We start from the raw sequence: 19,925 nt of genomic DNA on the forward strand, positions 1-19,925 counted from the left end.
TCCCCAGAAGGAGACGCATCTACGTGAGAAAAAGGCCAAAAAGGCCAAGGATGCTCGACCTACGACATGGAGGATAGCGACTCGGAGCCCGAGCCTGATAAGGAAAAATCAGACGGAGCAGCGAGAACATAGTCTCCCATGATCACTCACCTTCACAAGATGTTCTACGATTGGCTCGACGCCATGCAGTCCATGGTAGAGAGACTCCCGGGGGTAGCTCCCCTATTTGGAAGAGCAACCCCGACTCCTACGCCGATACTCCTTTCACGGATGAGATCACCTTGATCGAGATGCCCAGGAAGTTATCTTTCCCAGCATAAAGGCGTACGACGGCACCACTGATCCGGACGACCACATCACCCAATACAGACAAACGATACTCGCCGTAGCACTTCCAAAGGGGTCACGTGAAGCTACCATGTGCAAAGGTTTCGGCTCCACCCTGACCGGACCCGCTCTGCAGTGGTACATCAACTTACCCTCCAGGTCCATAGCCTCCTTAGCGGTTCTCAGCGACATATTCGTGGAGCAATTCGCAAGCAGAAGGGACCTGGAGAAAACCTCCGACAGCCTCTACGAAATCCTCCAGTTTCGAGCAGAACCCCTGCGAGGCTACATAGCCCGCTTCAATCAAGAGAAGGTGGCTATCCCCAAATGCAGTATCCCCAACGCTATATCCGCTTTCAAGAGAGGTCTGCTCCCCGACGGAGACCTGTACAAGGAGCTGACCAAATATCAGTGCAACACCATGGAAGACGTCCTATCTCGAGCCTGGGCGCAGGTCATGTGGGAGGAGGACGTCGCCAGCAGGGCCAAAGCGCAGCAAAAGCAATATCCCAAGACGATCAGACCAGACCGAACCGATTTAGACGAGAAACCCTCTCAAAGATCAGCTAGGGACTCCAGAAATCGAAACTGGGGCAGGTACCAGAACCGGCCGATCGAGAAGGCAAAAAGGGATGGCAGTGGCCACGGGGCCAAACATCTCTCACCTCTCTGTCTCAGTGCCGGAGCTGATCAATGTTCTGAGGCAGATGGGCCAACAGGTCAAGTGGCCTCAGAAGATGAAAGCTCCCGACTCTTTCCGGAACCCTGGCTTTTGGTGCGACTTCCATCGAGACCACGGTCACAAAACGGAGGACTGCGTCGCACTAAAGATCGAGGTCAACGAACTGCTTAGGAAAGGGCACCTCAGGGAGTTCCTTTCTGATAAGGCCAAGAGCCATCTAAGCAAGGAGACAACGGGTAAGCCCGTCTCGCCACCGCGACAGGACCGAGTGGTACATGTCATTTCGGGCGGTTCAGAAATTAGCGGCATAAGGCATGCAGCTGCAAAGAAAAGCACTTGGAACCCCAAGCATGGCCTAGAGGCGGCCAAGCCAAAACATATGCTCCTAGGAACATACGAGATAAGCTTCACGGACAAGGAGCAGGAGAAAGACCTCACTCCGCATCACAACGCTCTGGTTATCTTGCTCACTGTAGCGAACTGCCTGGTAAAAAGGACACTGGTCGATGATGGAAGCTCCGGCAACATCATCTTCCAGGCCGCATACAAAGACCTAGGGCTGGATGAAGGGGCTCTAACTCAGAGGGTAACCCCCCATATAGGGTTCAACGGGGAAGTCAAATAAACCACCGGAGAGATAACCCTCCCCGTATACGCCGAAGGAATCAACATGTCAACCAACTTCCTCGTGGTTGACTGCGACTCGTCTTACAACATAATTCTAGGACGGCCCTAGATTCACGGAATGGGGGCCGTCCCCTCGACTCTTCACCAAATGGTGAAATTTCCTACACCCTGTTGCATAAAGGCAATCAGAGGAGATCAGGAATATTCCCGCTCCTCCTATCAGACCACTCTGAAGGGAAAGACCAAGGTCTTATAGTAATTATAGAAAAAAACCTCCGGCTCGTCAAACCGAGGAACCGGAGGTAGAGGAAATGGACGAGGTGCCATTAACCGATGGATATCAGACCCGACATCTCAAGATCGATTCCAAGCTAACCGAAGGATTGAGAAGAAGACTGGTAGACTTCCTCAGGTCTAACTTCGACTGCTTCGCTTGGTCCCATGTAGATATGCCTGGGATCGATCCAGAGATCATCATGCACAAGCTACAGGTAGATCCCCTACATCAACCCGTCAGACAAAAGAGACGGAAGTTAACCCCCGAGAGAGACGTGATCATCAAGTCGAGAGCCTGCTCGGCGCGGGGTTCATTCATGAGGTGCAGTACCCAGAATGGCTAGCCAACGTCGTCATGGTCAAGAAAAAGAACGGGAAGTGGAGAGGCTGCATCGATTTCACGGACCTCAACAAGTCCTATCTAAAGGACCCCTTCCCGCTACCTCATACTGACAAGCTGGTGGACGCCACCGCGGGGCACCAGTTGATGAGCTTCATAGACGCGTTCTCCGGCTACAATCAGATACTTATGCATTCGGAAGAACAGGAGAAAACATCCTTCATGACGTCCAGAGAGATTTACTGCTACAAGGTCATTCCCTTCGGCCTAAAGAACGCAGGATCGACCTATCAACGGTTGGTCAAAACGATGTTCGCCGACAAAATCGGGAGAACCATAGAGGTCTACATCGATGACATGTTGGTAAAATCCCTGGAAGCGGAAGACCACATATCTCAACTGAAGCAAGCCTTCTCCACCCTCAGGAAATATAACATGAAGCTCAACCCGGCTAAATGCTCATTTGGGGTCAGTTCTGGCAAGTTCCTCGGCTATATCGTAACCCACGGGGGCATCGAGGTCAACCCGGAGCAAATCATTGCCATTCATTCAATGTAACACCCCCGAACTGTCCTAAGCATAGGTCGACCCACCGGCCAACAATCAAACAAGAACATGACCGACGGACGACCCACACCAAGGGTTGGAGATGAAAGGCCAACCGGCCAGCCAACAATCAAACAAGAACATGACTGACCGTCCAACCCAACACCATGGTCCAGAAGCGCTACGTGACGGGCAAGGGACAATCCGGTCAGAGTCACAAACTTTACTCCACGACCTAGACCAGTTCATCCACTAACTCGTCCCGCTGCGTCAAGGCATATAAGGCTTTGCAACCCGTACCTAGAGTTAGCGTTTTCCGTTAGATCAAGGCTTAAGGCTTTTCAACCCGTACCTCGACCTAACGTTGTGTTAGACCGGACTAGTCAAATATCAGAGTACTCATGAAGCGCATATAAAACAATTACTTTTATTGATTCAAGAAATATTCATACATTGAATAATTCAAGACTGGGCCCGGCCTAATGCCAAATCGAGTCAACATAACACAATTCACAATACCGTTTACAAAAGGCATGAAAATCAACACCGGCGGTCCTAACGTCCAGCACCAAGCTATCCGATCATCCTTACCTAAAGCGACCTGCAAAAAGGACAACAGAGTTGGATGAGTAATCTAGTATTACTCAGTGAGCTGGCGGCCTCTACCCACAACCTAGACTCTACCCAGACAACCCAAAATAACAATCAATCTAGCCCTAGCATGCAATAAAAGCTAAGGCTAAGCAAACCGTTACTAAGTTAGACTTGGCCTCCTGCCATGATCTAGCTTCAAGTAACGGGAACCTGCAATAAAACAAGTCAACAAACAATCCCTAGTTAACCATATATATGCCTGAGTTCAATACTCATGTAGTGTTAGACACTTAGACTATGCAAGTATCATTAATCGATCGACCAACAATCAAACAAGAACATGATCGGCCAACCAATGATACCGCATAGCTTTAATATCCACCACCCTTCACAAGCAATCACTCAAACACATACAGGCCAACGTCAGGCCTACACTAACGAAATACACATCAAGCCTAATCCGGTACCTAAACCAGACTTAGGACTTAATGTCATAACCTGCAAGCAAATCAATCAACCACAATTACAATAATAACTATGAGTATCACGACTCGATCTAACTAGTAACACCATATATCGGTGCTACACTGACTCGAGGGTTCCATAACCCTCTACGACACTCTAACACAACACAACACACTACCCCGGGAAATGGTGACTTAGTGTTCATCCTCTCTATCGGCAATATCCTATCTTCCTACCACAAAAACCAGAAGAAGGAACTTTCAACCGACCGCGGCCCACAGTCCTTCGGGTCACCGCGCGACAGCCCACAGTCCTTCGGGTCACTGCCACATTACACCGTCGTGTAATACTCAGCCATAGTACATGACACCGTTCGTCTGAGTCTTCCCGATCCAGCGAATAAGGGGTTTCCTTGAACCCGCTGGGTACGAGGCCGAGGAAACACTAATCACCCCTACGCACATACTGTCGGCACCACTCTCACAACACAAACTCAATCTAGAACCTAACGTAACGATAAAGTTCCAGATCCTAACTAGACACTCAACTCTACAACACAAACTAGTAGTACCAGTAGTCCGGCCTATATGGCCTAAGACCCTTAGTACTAACTACTAAACAATAATATCAATACTAAACAATACAATCAAACCGTTACCCAGATAGTCCAGCCTCCCGCTGAGAAACTATCTTTAAAGATAACGGGAACCTGCACTCAACCATATCAACACGCAAGAAGAGAAAACATGATGCATCCTAATCCTAGTCCTAATCAGGTTATCAGCTCAGTCTTAATTCCTTTCATCTCAGCTTAGCCCGTGCTAAAACTGAGTCCGGTTCCATAAATAAAATAACCCTAAGGACTCTACCATTCAATAGCGTGAGCATTCTACTCTATATGCAACTCGATCTAACCTAAGCTCCAAGTGGAACTCAAACAAAACCAACTCACAGTGTTCTTGCAGCTGGTTGATCGGAGAGAGCCTAGCCAAAACCCAATGCCTCTGTCTTTAATGGACTGGTATGGACGAATCAGGACTTGGACAGAACCTCCTCGGACTTCTGGATCTTCTTCTCGAACTTTCGGTAGAACAATGGCTCTTAAAAATGCTCTAACTTCTTCAAAACAGCTCCAAATCCTTCACTTCCTTTTTCTACTTCACTTTCTCTCTCTAGCCCAAGTTTTAGAGTGATGTTTGAGTGTGTGGAATGAATGAAACGAGCTGGGAGAGCTGGGTTTATATAGATATGGCCAACCATTGAAATGGTGCCACTCCATCGCCTGTGTGTCGTCCCGCATGCTTCCGGTCGCATGCGCGGCGACACACGGGCGTCCAAATGTCACCATGCATGACTCCTCTGCATGTCAGAAGCCAGCACCACGTCCAGATGTCATTCAGCATGGCTGGAGCTCATGCACCGCGACACACGGGCCTCTGGGTGTCAAGACGATGCCATGTCGTGCTTTGGGTGTCATGCTGCATGTGAGGCTTCATCCTGCGGAGACATGTCATGCTACGGAGACACTAAGATGCTTGGATGAAGGACAGCATGTCCTGATCCCTCAGATAGGGCCACCTCGAGCTTCCCGGTTGATTTGTGCGATTTCGGTCTTTCTGGTGAATTTTCGTCCCGCGATCAATCCCGAATATTTTTCCGCTCCCATTGTGATTCTCTAAATATTTTTAATAAACTCCAGATGAATACTGAGATCCTCTAAAAATATTTCCCGAGCCTCCGGCTTCTTCCAATAATTTCGAAAAACCGAAATTAGGGTTTTCGACCAACTTCGGGTTTTCCCGTCGTGCTTGCTTCCCGTCCTGCTTACTCCCGTCATGCTTCCAAATTATAATATCTCTGAAATAATATTCTGATGATAGATGTGAAGTTTCGCGGAAAACTTAGTGGCTAAAAAACGTCGGGTTTCTGAAACGTCGAGCTTCTAAACCCTCGTGCTTCCAAAAATGTGATTCTTCCAAAATCTTCGTCTGATCAATCTAAGACTCTTCTAAGAAAGGTAGAGCAGCTTAATATGTCTCATGGTTCACTCACGATCCATTCTTCGACCACATCCTACTTCGAACTTCTCGGTTGGCCCGTACCGCCCGCGGTTCGATCATCAAGTTGATGCTCGACCAATCTTCTGTCTTCTCCGAACCATGTTAAGTTTTGTGTGATCAAAACTCAACATTACTCCAAATATGTAATCTCCCAAAAGCTTGGCTCCAGATTCTGACTTTCCCTTGCTCGACCATTTTATCCCGAAGGGCGGGTTATCACATTCAATCCCTTCCCCGAAGAACGTCAAGGAGGTTCAAAAGCAAACGGGAAGGATGGCAGCCTTGAGCAGGTTCATCTCCAGACTCTTCGACAAATCTCACGCCTTTTTCGGAACTCTCAAGAATCCGAATGATTTCCAGTGGACGGGAGAATGCGAATCCGCTCTCCAAGAGCTAAAATCGTATCTCACCACTCTTCCTCTCCTGTCCAAACCACTACTCGGTGAAGTCATGCTGCTATATCTAGCGGTCTCCAAACACACCGTGAGCGCTGGTCTAAGTTGGCGAGGAGGAAAACAAGCAGCAACCAATCTATTATGTAAGCAAGGTTCTCCTAGACGCGGAGACCCGCTATACTCACCTAGAAAAGTTGACCTTAGCCATGGTAGTCGCCGCTCGTAAGCTCCGACCCTACTTTCAGGCTCATCCAATCGTGGTTGTTACCTCCTTCCCTGTAAAGTTGGTCCTTCATAAACCAGAAGTTTCCGCACGCCTAGCCAAATGGACCGTGGAACTAGGGGAGTACGATATAATATTTCGACCCGCCACGGCAATAAAGTCACAGGTCCTAGCAGACTTCATGGCTGAATTCTCCCCTACCTTGCTCCCAGCTCTGGAGCAGGAGGTACGCCTCCGAGGCGAAAGTAAAGGCGAGGGAGAATGGATCCTACACGTTGATGGATCCAGCAACGTCAGAGGAGATGGAGTAGGGATAGTGCTTACCTCGCCAACAGGGAACACAGCCTCAAGGGTAGTGAGGTGCAACTTCAAAGCAACCAACAACGAAAGCGAGTATGAGGCCCTAATCGCAGGCCTAACCCTCGCCCATCAAATGGGGGCAGAGAACATCCATGTCTTCGGCGACTCCCAGCTGATAATCAACCAGGTACAAGGGGAGTACCAAGCAAAAGACGACAGCATGATCCAGTATATGGCGGTCGCTCAGCGACTAATCAAGAAGTTCAAGAGCTGCAAGCTCACTCAAATCCCCTGGGAACAGAATTCACAAGCCGACGCTATGGGTAATCTAGGGTCCGCTCTTGTAACGAATAGCCAGGTGAGTATCCCTTTGCTCGTGCTTCAATGGCCAGTTACCATGGAGGAAGCCCCGTCAGAGGAGGTCTCCGCCGTCGAAGAAGGCAAAACCTGGTTGACCCCCCTAATCTGGTACCTGGAGGCCGACATCCTCCCGGAAGACCGTAGCGAGGCTAGAAAGATCAAAAAGCAAGCCGCGAGGTATTGTATCTCCCAGGAGAAGCTGTACTGGAGATCTTTCTCTGGTCCGTATCTGAGGTGCGTCCCACCCCGAGAGGACGCTAGAATCCTTGTAGAACTACATGAAGGAGATTGTGGATCCCACTCTAGCGGTTGAGCCTGGTGCTCAGAGCCAGAAGGGCCGATTACTATTGGCCCACGATGGCCACCGACGCCGATAGACAAGCCAAGCACTGCGACCAATGCCAAAGGCACGCCCGGAGAACCTCAAGTCCTTAAGCTCACCATGGCCCTTCAGAAAGTGGAGTATGGATATAGTAGGGAAATTTCCTATGGCGCCGGGGCAGAAGGTCTTCCAAGTGGGTCGAAGCAGAAGCGCTCAGCCGCAAAACAGACCTCCAGATCCGTAAGTTCTTGTGGACCAACATAATCACTCGCTTCGGCGTCCCCCACGAGATCGTCACAGAAAATGGACCCCAATTCACGAGCCACAACTTCAAGGAGTTCTGCAAGGACTGGGGCAAAAAACAAACTTTCGCCACACCCCGATAGCCCCAGTTTAACGGACCAGCGGAGTCCACGAACAAAACAGTGGTCAACATGCTTGAAAAGCGACTGGAGGGCTCTCACGGGAAGTGGGCGGAGTAACTACACGGAGTCCTCTGGGCTTACCAGACCACTCCTAAAACAACAACAGGGGAAACCCTCTACTCGCTAGTCTACGGCTCTGAGACCATTGTACCTACAGAGATGCACATAAGAACAACGGTCTCCAGATCTACCTCTCAGGAGGAGAATAACGAGCTGATGGCGCTAAGCCTCGACCTGCTCGACGAGAAGAGAGAGGCCGCTCGACTGAGAAACTGGTCCTACCAGCAAGACGTCGCCAGGACGTACAACAAGAAAGTCATAACAAGAACCTTCCAGTACGGAGACTGAGTTCTACGACGAGCAGAAAAAACAACGGGGAAACTCACCTGAGGGTGGGAAGGAACCTATAAGGTCATCGAGGTGCGGAGAGCAGGCGCCTACAGGCTGCAAGATAGCAAAGGTAAAATACAACCCAACTGCTGGAACGCCCTTTAGTTGGGTTGTATTTTACCTTTGCTATCTTGCAGCCTGTAGGCTCCTGCTCTCCGCACCTCGATGACCTTATAGGGTTCTTCCCACCCTGGGGTGAGTTTTTCCGTTGTTTTTTCTGCTCGTCGTAGAACCCAGTCCCCTTGCTGGAAGGTTCTGGTTCTGGTGCATTTTCTTGTTTGATTGATGCATGGCTGGTCGAGTCAACTTTTACTTAGACCAAATCGGGGGTGTCACATGAATGCTAATTGTTTCTACCGTGGCGGTGGTACTCTCTTGAGTCGGAATGACTTCGTCAGAACAAGTGAATTCGTTGTTGAGGATGAATTTTTTGTGTTGGGTTCCATTTCACTCTGACAGATCTTTGATCGGGCTCTTGAATTAGATATATCTTTTTATATCTCTCCACAGATGGCGCCAAATTATCAGAAACTTAATAAAGATAGAGTAAGGTTTAGAGAAACGGTTGGAAAGGTTTCTATGAGTAGATCTCTAAAATAGTTTGCACGAACTGGACTGATATATTATTTAAAGTGAATCCAAAATACACAAAGAACAAAGCAAAAGAGAACTCTATCTCTCAAGAAAGTCAATCTCCCAAAAGATATTTGTAAACGATCTTAGCTTTTCCTTTTATGCTGGTCAGCTCCCCCCCCCCCCCAACTACTCTGTCTATCTAGGGTGTATGTGTCGTGCCTAACTCCTGAAATCTTGGCATGTTTCGTAACTGCTTGAGCACGAGATGACTGGGTCTTTAGACGTTATCTGTACATTTAGAGCTCGCTACCTCAAGCTACGAGATATCTCTTTGGGCCGGAATTTCCGGGCTTCGCCGTTCACTCCATTGCGCTTTGGGCTTTTGTCGGACTGGATATATTTAATAAATCCTGCTCCAGCACTATGTAGCTACACAGGGACTCTTCCTTATGTTGTAGGATCTCATCCATATCGTCAATCGTTTCTCCAAGTATGACTTCTTTCAAATTTCTCAACAGAAAGATTAGTTAGAGCTGCAAATGAGTGAATTGAGTCATTGGGAAGGTTGAGTAACCATTGGAATTCAGGTCTAATGCAAGTTGAACCAAACCCTTTGCACATCTTGGCCTCTCATTGCTCCTTCTAGATTTTGCTATATTAAGTATCATCTACATGTATTAGGCAATGTGATTTTCTTGATTATTGCATAATACATATTCATATTCTTGATTAAATAAGTCTCATTGCGTAGGAATCCATAGCGCCTCTCCTGATAGGCAGAGAGCTACGCTAATAAGTTGTTCAATCAGCGCATTCACAACCTCAAATATGTTGGAGAAAACTACATCTAGGTAGGCAGTCTCCACTGACTTCTTAATTGTTGATGCCTCCAGTCTCGTCATCTTTACATTCAGTATGTTTCCGCAGTTTGCATTTGGGAATTTTTTTTTTATCTATGATTTGTTCCATGTTTCTTATGGGATTAAAGAGGATGTTGTTCTCTGCTCCAGTGAGAGTATTTGGGGTTTGCATTTGTCAAAATTGATTTCGAATTATCCGCCAGTTTCTGCCGGTTGTAATGTCTTATGTTTTTAATGGTTTTAGCTTTTTGTTTAGCTTATTTTTGTCCATTTATATTACATTTAGAAGCGTATATTGCATTTGCATGTTTATTTTCATCTACAGATATTGGAGCGATTCCTTTCGAATTTTGCAGCATTTTGAACAGATGTATGTCAAATAACCGGAACAAGACACAACAAAGTAAGATGGGAGAGAATCATACTAGAATGAGCAGGAATGGCACCCCAGCCGCTAGCAACAACGAATTTTAGGATTTAGAGACACAAAAATGACAGTTTTTATCCACTAATATCATACAAGGAAACCATTACAATCGTGTTACACAGCTCTTACACTTCATGGATCATATCCGTTTAGTATCGTCGAGTATCTTTAAAATGTCTTCTCCACAGTTCATTGGATCTTCGTATACCTAGTTAATAACATTTAACTCACCATTACAATCTTCAGTTCAATTATCAAATCATGAACTAATATTTCAAATTTCTAACAACTTGAACCGTATTAACATCTCATCCATCAACTTAGGACATTACGTTATAAAGAATTGAAACTTTTTATCTTTGTATGTAGTTGCTTAAGCAAGGTCGTCCTTTTTTTTTTGTGCACAACTTAAGCAAGGTCGTCAAATCATTAAAGTTTAAAAGTAAAAAGAAAACTGAAAGGCAACATCTTAGAGGGGAAGAAAAGTACCAAATCCAAATCGCTGCGTGGGGAGTACAACGTCAGATTCTTATTTGAAAACTTAATCTTTTCTATTTCTTTTACTAACATACAAATTGCAATTACTTTTTTTCGTGACGGGAATGCCATACTAAAGAATTTGTACAATAAAACAATAATACTTTCAATTTTTAATCTGTGTCTGTGACATCACTAAAACAAACAGCTTAATTATAAGGTTGGTTGAAAAAACTAGAGATCAGTTTTACTCAAAATTCTAGAGATCAACTTTGTGGAATTTAAAGAGAAGTATATTTTTATCACACAAATATAATATTTTTGTTTTTATACAATATTCCCGGACTATAAGCGAGCTTTTCACAACTTGTATTATTCTCAAATATAGCCTTGCATTCAAATTCAGATTCAACAGAATAGTCATCTAACAGATGAGTATAAATGCATTTCCTTAACGTCGAAACAATTATCTTTATTCTTTTAAAAGGGATACTAAGTGTAACTTTAGAGTATACAAGATTACATTATACATATAAAAGAAGTAAACATAAATGCTATTTCTAAATTCAAAGTCTGATGCTGGAAAGCTGAAGGCAAAAAATACAACAACTTTGGTTTGGCGGACTTTGCGATCTTTATTGCTCGACGGGAGAAAAGGAGAATTAAAAAGCAAAACCACCGGTCCAAAGATAAAGAAATTACAATATTAAAACCAAAATAATTGAAAATAAGGAAATGAGAGTAGAAAATTGAGTCAGACCAACATCTCATAACTTACTCGTTAAGTCAGCCTCTCTCTCAAATCTTAAGTTGGGATCGACTTGGACTCTCTTTCAGTTTCACTTTTGTTTTTCTAAATATACTTTTTTTAAAAAAAATTTCTTAATTCTTAATCATTGCTTATGCATTTTTCCAATCATATTTCTTGTTTAAAAACGTATTCCATCCAGACATTGTTATCTCACATGTTATCTCGCATGCGATATTGTATGGACCAAGAATTGTCTGATTCCAAGATGATTTATTCTTACATTTATGATATATGTTCGATTCATAGCCTAGCCGTATATATACGTTTTCTTTTCCACCTATATTTGTATAAAAAAGGGTTTTTGGATCTATAAACTTTTTGCACGTAAAGAATTTCGGTTACATTTTTGTTGTACATTTATCTTTAAACAAGAAAAGTTATTCCGACATTAGTATATCTTTCACATGCTAGAGAAAACAAAACTGATCCCATTATATCTTGTATATATTTATATATATGCATGCTTCAGATATGGGTCAAGTTTTTGGCACGGATTATCGATGATTCAAGATTCGGAAGCATGGCCCAACTTCTCAACTGAATTGGACGAGCTGCAGAAGCTGAAGAGCAGATTCTCAGAATTCTCTATTGTTTTTATTTCTCGATCTGAAAATGTATCGTCTGATTTATTAGCTAAGATAGCGAGATCCTTTCATAGGAACATGTATTACATTGGTTGTTCTATTCCATTTTAGTTCCCCATACCGCCTCAAGCTTGAGTAATAAATCCACCGTTTGATTCCAAAATAAAATATAAAAAAAAATACGGCGTACGCAGTCATATATACGGTTCTTTACTGTTTGGATGATGTACGGTAAATATAATTTTTAAATTCTATAGCCCATTATAGGAAAATATGGCATTTACGGGGCAAATATTTTTTTTCATTTTTTTGACAAAAAATAAAAAAAATAATCACCACACAAATTTGTAAAAACATTTTATATAATCATTATTTGTAGATTTTGGTTTTTTACTATTTTATTTTAAGGAAATCTTACTAAAAGATATAATATATTTTGAACGATAACAATGTATAACAAACCTTATATTTACTCTATTTATTCATTTTAAATAATTATGACTTATAAATCTTATTTTTTCAAAATATATATTTTATTTAATAAATCAATATAAAGTATATATGAACAATATTATATTATATTTAGTAAAAAAATATAAATAGTATATATTATATATAAACATTCTAAAGTTGTTCTCGTAACAGTGCTGGACAATTAATTTATTCACATGGGGCTGCAATCCTTGATGCTACTATTATTGTTGGATTTGAAAGACAGAAGACATTTAGGGACTACAAATAGACAGAAGGAGTTCTACGTTGACGATGCGTCGTTCTAAATGGTAGAGGAATGATTGCACCCTGCGGGAAAAGATCTGGAGAGTTTACCAAAGTATAGCATCGTTCAGCACCCAGCTGATATAGATCGACACTCATGGTTGGAGGAACTGTCATGTTGCATGATTGAGCTGGAACCAATTGAGAAGAGAATGTACAAGTCCAAGGCCTCACACCTTGATGTCCCTGAACATCTGAAACCACCTATCTGCATAGAAGAGGCTGTTGGTTTTCACAAACGAGTGAAGAGGATACATGATCCTATGAAAATTTTTGGTTCGCTTCTCTATTTATGAAGTTGAATTTCCTATCCCACCAGATAAAAGTGTGTATCAAAGTTCTTACACTGTGATATTTGATGAGCCTCTTCATGAAGTAGCTCCTTAGAAAGGCTTGTGATATAAAAGTTACGTCGACCGAGACCCATCGGTACCATAAATACCACTTCGGTATTGCTTGAGACACCTTTGGAAATTCTAGAGCTTTTGAGATGTAAAACTGCATAGATTGATCAGAAGTTTAGCAACGGATGGAGGCCTTCCCACGGTGATATTAATCTCATCTTTTGACATAAAATAGATATTTGAGTTAGCTTTCCAATTCGATCGGGTTAAGGTCAATCAAGATACTGAATCAAAAGTTATGATTGTTTTACTGAAGAGTGGTCTTTCTGACGCACGAAGAGAAGATGTCGAGAAAGAAGAAGTGTCGAATGACACTCAAGAGCGACGATCAACACTCCTCCAAATCAGCAAACCGATGATTTTTTTAATAAAGTTTCAAAAATTGTAAATGTGCCCCCAAAGTTTCCATTATTTACAGAAGACCCCATTTTGTGTCTAGATCTTATACATAATGTTTTGTTAAGCCATTGGGGAGTCTATGCTTTTATTTTTGAGTGAATTGGGTTAAAATCCTAAAAGAATCAACTAATTAGCAAAATACCGTAAATAAAAGTTGTGTGGGCAGAAATATGCAAGTTGGAGAGGTGAAATGTCTGAACTGTCCTTATGTTGCAAAGGAAAATATTAATGCTAGGTCAACCTTACGTAACACGTGACACGGGATAAGCAGGAAAGTTTTGGCGAATCAGAGGCTGAACAATTCTGACACAAGCCTTATACTAAGGGCCTGACTGGTTTAACCGCAGCGGTTGCGGGAGTTTGCGGATGCAGGTGGTTACGGTTTTTAGCGGTTTTAAGAGATTTGTACGACTGGTTCTGCGGTTAGAAATTTGTGCGTTTGCGGGATACTTATGACTGGTTAACTACCAAATGCAGCAGCTGTTAAATAATAAATTAATAATATTTACATTTTATACAATTATAAAAATATCAAAAATAATAATATTATAATAAATATAAAATTTATATTTAGAAAGTTATAGTTTAAATTTTTTAAAAATATAGAAAATATTTTTATTTTAAAGTTTTATAATATTAATTAAAATTTAATTGATATATTTTAGCATTTTTATAATTTCACTTTAATTTTTTTATTGAATTTTTTTATTTTTGTATTTATATTGTTTTGGAAAAAAAAAAAATTTATCCTCCCGCAAACGCCCGCAACCGCAAACGCTAGCTGGAACCAGCTTTTGAATTTATGAGGTTCAAAGCGATTTGGAGCGATTTGGAGCGGTTTGAGCGATTGTTGCAAAACGCCAGCAACCGCTACTAACCGCAAAAGCTGCGTTTGCGGGTGGTAGCGGGAAAACCAGTCATACCCTAAACTTCATGCTGTTCTCGGTGGAGAATCTTTTCTTGATTATTTTTTTGGTGGACAAGACCTTTGAAAAAAAACTTTCTGGTGGACCAAGTGATATTGAACCTAGAAAAAAATGAAATTGTTTTCTTTTTAATTGTTTAACAATAGATGTTTGCCATTAAATATGTTAGCAATATTAATAAATTATTATATTTTATTTAAAAGTCCTTGACTTCTGTTTGGTAGACATGAAATAAAATGTTCGGAAAATAATCATTTGCTCATTTGAAATACATAATAATTATAGCTCATATTAGTTGTCTTACATTTGTTTTATTCCAAGTGAACTAGTCTTACAATACGGTTTTGAGATGAGTTGGAGAAATTACAACTACTTCAATATCAAAAGGCAATGCTCCGATACTATAACAATTTGCCAGCTAAAATATTTTATTAATGGATAAATAATAAATTAGATATCAATATTTGGTTTTAAAATATTTTACATTAGATTTGACGGATAACTAAATTGTTACACATAATTAAATATATGTTAGCCATCTAACAATAAATTTGGATGAATAATCCAATAAATAAATTGTTATGTATAACAAGTTACGTCGGATAATTATATTGTTATATGTTATTAAATATATTACCCATATAACAATTATTTTAGAGTCTAATTCAAAGAAAATCATAACTGTCTACTATTTTTTTATTTATTACAATGTACCAATAAATTATTGTAGCCGTCTAACCCCATTTACATTACAATTTTTTTTTAATATAATTTGTGTAAATGAAATAATATCAGTCTATGTATTAGTTTTGTAAACTGGTCTTGGCATATTCTTCAAATAATATATGGTTTAAATCTGTATTGTCTCAAGAATATGTAAGTTAGCAAGTTAAACAACTATAAAAATCACAATTACAAAGGTACAGATTGAGGAGTGAAAATACACGTGCCACCGTCAGCTCAAGGAACAGGGGGAGAAAGCATAGTTTCTTAACCAGAAAAATCCATTAAACCCTTGAAAATCAGTAGTATAACACAACAATTACAAAGTATTGAACTTGGTGTAAGGAAGAGAGAGTTCGGATTTGCATAGATCATGTAGAGGGTTTAGAAACTGAAACAAGTTTAGTAGAGGAAAGAGGGTGAGTTGTAATACAAAAAAATAATTAATATCTTCGACAAGGAAATATAAAAATTCTCTCAGGAATTGGACATAGGTGCTTGCACATCGTCTTCCTTCATTGTTAATAACATGACTATGGTTTGAGATATCAAATATAAGAACAGCAAATGTATACGGAAAGAGAGAAGACTAAAAGTTTCTAGGGATAATTGTAAGTGGGGTAGGAAGAGAGAATGATGGAAAAAGATTTTGAGATTAAAAAATTAAAAAAAGAATAGAGTAAGCAAGAGAGAAGAATTGATGTGGTTTTCGATTTTATTTAAACAATAGGGGCAACACAGTAATTACAACTCAAAAAAACAGTGGGGACCATTTGAAATGTGTATATAACAAAATAGACTATAATGTGTGTGTGTAGAGTGCAAATACTCTTTATTTTTTGACTTTCTTTTAGGATTTCCATTAGATTTGGAGAGAAGTGAAAAACTCCTTCAGATTTCTTTTGAAACTCCAGTTTTTATTTATTATATGATATTTATTATTTTTTTGTTTAGGTTTTCATCTATCATATCTGAGTAGAGCACTTGTTAGGTTTAAAGTTTTCTAGGGTTTGATGATCTTCTGAAATATAGAACTTCTAGGGTGTTATATTGTGTACTTCACATGATTGTCCTTATTTCTTGTTTCTACGATAATTAACTAAAAACCTGAACATAGGATAATTGGGGCACTCGAGAGCATGGTCAATTACATGAATAAAATCATGTTGAGCCAGGTTGTTAGGCGCATACGAGAGTTGGTTTAATTAAATTCGTGAACAAATCGATATGAACATTAATGCTTGTCTAAAAGTATTATCGATCAACACTCTATAGTATCCATTGACACTCTTCCTTAATTGGCATACGGAAGTTGGATTATAGGATTCAGACTTCTGATTAGACTAGCAGCGAGAGCAGGATATCTTTCTAATTTAATTTGAGTTTGAGGGTCAAACCCTTAGTATCTATAGATTTAAGTTCTAATAACCTGCATGAAACCCAAATCTAGCATTTTTTTCATCGCTTACAACTCCTCTATTTACTTTCTTGGTATTTATATTCTTCAGCAGGGTTGAGCTCATCGGCTGCTCAGATCTGGTTCAGATCCGGTGTCTCAAAAGCGTTTGCGGTCGGGATTTTGATGATGGTGGTGCTAGAGAATAGCGGCTTCTCCTCTTTGGGTTTGTTCTAATTTATGTTCTCGTGTATCTGTCTGATATTGATTTTCTCTTTTTTTGCTAATTCCTTTAAGAGTGGTGCGCGTGTGACGTTGAGAAGCATGTCGGTACTTGTGTTCTCCTGTTTCTGGCGTTTGTTTAGGTTTTTTATTTTTTGGATCAAGAGTATTTTGCTCCTACTCTTCGAGTGGTACTTGGTAGAAGCGTGTGAGCTTCTTTGGGTTGGGTTCCATCTAGCATCAACATTAAACGCTAAGTTCAGCATTCCATCTACATACTTGGCCAACAACAATCCTCTCTCACCAGCAAGACAGATTTTTCCCTTCGTTCATCAAGTAAATGGAGGACGAAGAACTCATACATACCTCGCATGTAGATGGCCTCTAGATTACTGGATTGGTAGCACCTAAGCCTGAATGTCCTTAACAAATTAGCCTCATCAATCCAGTCATTCAAGTTAAAGAGATCCGCAGATCGGTAGAAGTATTCTTCTCTGCCAATTTGACTGAACCCGGAGAAAGCTACTCTTGCACTACTGAAGTCCCGGAGATGGCTTGTTGCTACCTTTGAGAGAATCTTATGAAGCATGGAAGGAGGGAGAGAAGCCAAGTTAAAGTTCGACATAGAGAGATATTTGTTTAATCAAGTAAATGGAGAAATTTTCGTTTACTTATTTGGAGAAGGTGATAAACCCTTTTATAATGAGGATGATCCTCTAACCGAAATACACGTAGTAGGGAAGTTCAACTGACGTGAAGAGATAAGTATAAACTGAGTATTTATTACCCAACTTAAGGGTGATTTGATAGACGCCTTGAGAAGACACGAGTTCAGAAGACACGACTCCTCGGTGCGCATGGGTTGGATTTGAAACTTTGAAAAACTCTAATCGTTAAAGATATATAACTGTGTATAAGTAAGTGAAAGTAACTGATTTAGATTATCTAAATTCATGAAACTAAGCACAAATTAAAAATTTAGATTGTCTCAATATATGAAACTATGTAAAACATTAAGAAAATGTGATATTATATTGTTAAAATTTGCTAGAAATAGCATCCGAAATAATAAATGAAAATTCTAATATTTTGGAACTTTATTTCATGTTATTTAATTCTCGATTTATTACCCCAACTATTCTGCAAGTTGTAACTCTTCCATTTAAGGGGAGACGGCTCAACGAGACACGAGTTCAGAAGACACGGCTTCTCTCTCCTACAGTCGCATCTCTTGGAATTGGAACTTTGTATAACTTTAACTTATTAAGATATATAACTATGCATAAGTAAGTGAAACTAAGTGATTTAGACTGTCTAAATTTATGAAACTAAGAAAAAAATAACAATTTAGATTGTATAAATATTTGAAACTATGTAAAACTTAACGAAATTTAGATAGTATATTGCTATATTTTGCAAGATATGATCAACATCCAAATATTATTATACTTAGTGGCTATATTTAATGACATAAACTAGCAGTACATGAGATAATAAATGTAAAAGTTAATATTTAGTTTGAGAAAAATCATGTAATTAATGATTCAAACAGTGGCGTGTCCATTTAAGGGTGATTTGATTGACTCCCCGAGAAAGCAAGACTTCTCTCACACGCCTTCTGACTCCAACAGTCGCATGTCTTGAATTTTGAAATTTGTATAACATTAATTTATTAAGATTTATAACTATGTATAAATAAATGAAACTAAGTTATTTAGATTGTCTAAATTTATGAAACTAAGAAAAACATAACAATTTAAATTGTATAAATATTTGAAACTATGTAAAACTTAACAAAATTTAGATAGTATATTATTATATTTTGATAGAAATGATCAGTATCCAAAACTTATTATACTTAGTGGATATTAATGACAAATATTAGCAGTATATGAGATAATAAATGTAAATGTTAATATTTGGTTTGAGAAAAATCTGTGACTAATGATTACACTACACTGTCTACAATCATCATCACCATTGCATTTAAACTCCACCACAGTAAGTTAAATCGTCTCCTTCAGTCCGGATATAACATCTCTCTGAAAAATTCACCAAAAAGAAAAGCAAAGAAAGGATTCATCATCTCCTCTCTCTCAACAAACAAGATGACACACTACAATAAGTTTTCTGAAGTTTCTTATAACTCCAAGATCACGTCTTGGCGTTTCAGAGTCAAAATACACAGGATCTACCCTTTCTATTCTTATGTTACCAGCAGTGGACCTTTCTATAAATATGTCCTAGCACATGAAGAGGTACGTGTTAAATCATCATCTCTCGAGTTTATTTATGTAGGGAACCAAGATGGAGATGACCATTTATGGGAATTCTGATAGGTTTCGAAGCCTAGAGAAGCAAGCGGAAAAATGGGTGGAAATCTTTCTGGTAGAAGTTAACCGTTCCTAACCAGGTTTCCATGCAACTAACTCTCAGTTCAATCTATCTGCTACGCGCAATACGCAAGTCCACATCATCGATCCTCTGAACAATCAGCTTTTCATGGACTTCAAGAACATCCATGTTATCCCTCACATGGACCACAGGGACCGAAACTATCTCATAGGTATGAATGCTACTAAAATTTAAATATATTCACATATTTAGATGTTAGTAACCGCAACAGTCGTATGTCTTGGATTCAGAACTTTGTATAGCTTTAATGTATTAACAATATAACTATGTATAAGTAAGTGAAACTAAGTGATTTAGATTATCTAAATTTATGAAACTAAGAAAAACGTAACACTTATCTGGTAGATACAATGGGAGTGGTGTTCAACACGGAAGCCCATTTCGATGATCCTGCAAGTCTAGGGATGGTGTTTTACATAAGGGACTACATGTAAGTAGAAAGTAACATATGATCAAAGCAAAATTTATCTATACAGTAATCGACGCACCTTTTTTATTCTGAATAGTGACAGTCTGATAAAATGTGTGGCAACTAGCGCTCATGCTTATGCCTTCCGGGATGGTCTTGAAAACATGAAAGATCGTGGACAGGTGAT

General features: G+C 40.3%; 2 protein-coding genes across 2 annotated transcripts; both read left to right on the forward strand.

Moving 5' to 3' along the window:
* Nucleotides 1–418: 418 nt before the first annotated feature.
* Nucleotides 419–1,634, forward strand: LOC103848658. Its single transcript, XM_009125518.1, has 2 exons — nucleotides 419–949; nucleotides 1,035–1,634. Exons 1-2 carry the CDS (start codon nucleotides 419–421, stop codon nucleotides 1,632–1,634), a joined length of 1,131 nt encoding a protein of 376 aa, XP_009123766.1.
* A 4,365-nt stretch (nucleotides 1,635–5,999) lies between these two features.
* Nucleotides 6,000–12,333, forward strand: LOC108870454. Its single transcript, XM_033282180.1, has 2 exons — nucleotides 6,000–9,495; nucleotides 9,660–12,333. The coding sequence occupies exon 1, from the start codon at nucleotides 6,519–6,521 to the stop codon at nucleotides 7,506–7,508; it is 990 nt and encodes a 329-aa protein (XP_033138071.1). The 5' UTR covers nucleotides 6,000–6,518; the 3' UTR covers nucleotides 7,509–9,495; nucleotides 9,660–12,333.
* Nucleotides 12,334–19,925: the final 7,592 nt, after the last annotated feature.

This window comes from Brassica rapa, chromosome A10, assembly GCF_000309985.2.
Source record: "Brassica rapa cultivar Chiifu-401-42 chromosome A10, CAAS_Brap_v3.01, whole genome shotgun sequence".
Classification (NCBI taxonomy): Eukaryota; Viridiplantae; Streptophyta; class Magnoliopsida; order Brassicales; family Brassicaceae; genus Brassica; species Brassica rapa.

Coding starts and splice junctions, on each gene's coding strand:
- LOC103848658 (XM_009125518.1), top strand. CDS start 419: ATGTGCAAAGGTTTCGGCTCCACCCTGACCGGACCCGCTCTGCAGTGG. Junction 950..1,034: donor AGAACCGGCCGATCGAGAAG/GCAAAAAGGGAT, acceptor GTTCTGAGGCAG/ATGGGCCAACAGGTCAAGTG.
- LOC108870454 (XM_033282180.1), top strand. CDS start 6,519: ATGGTAGTCGCCGCTCGTAAGCTCCGACCCTACTTTCAGGCTCATCCA.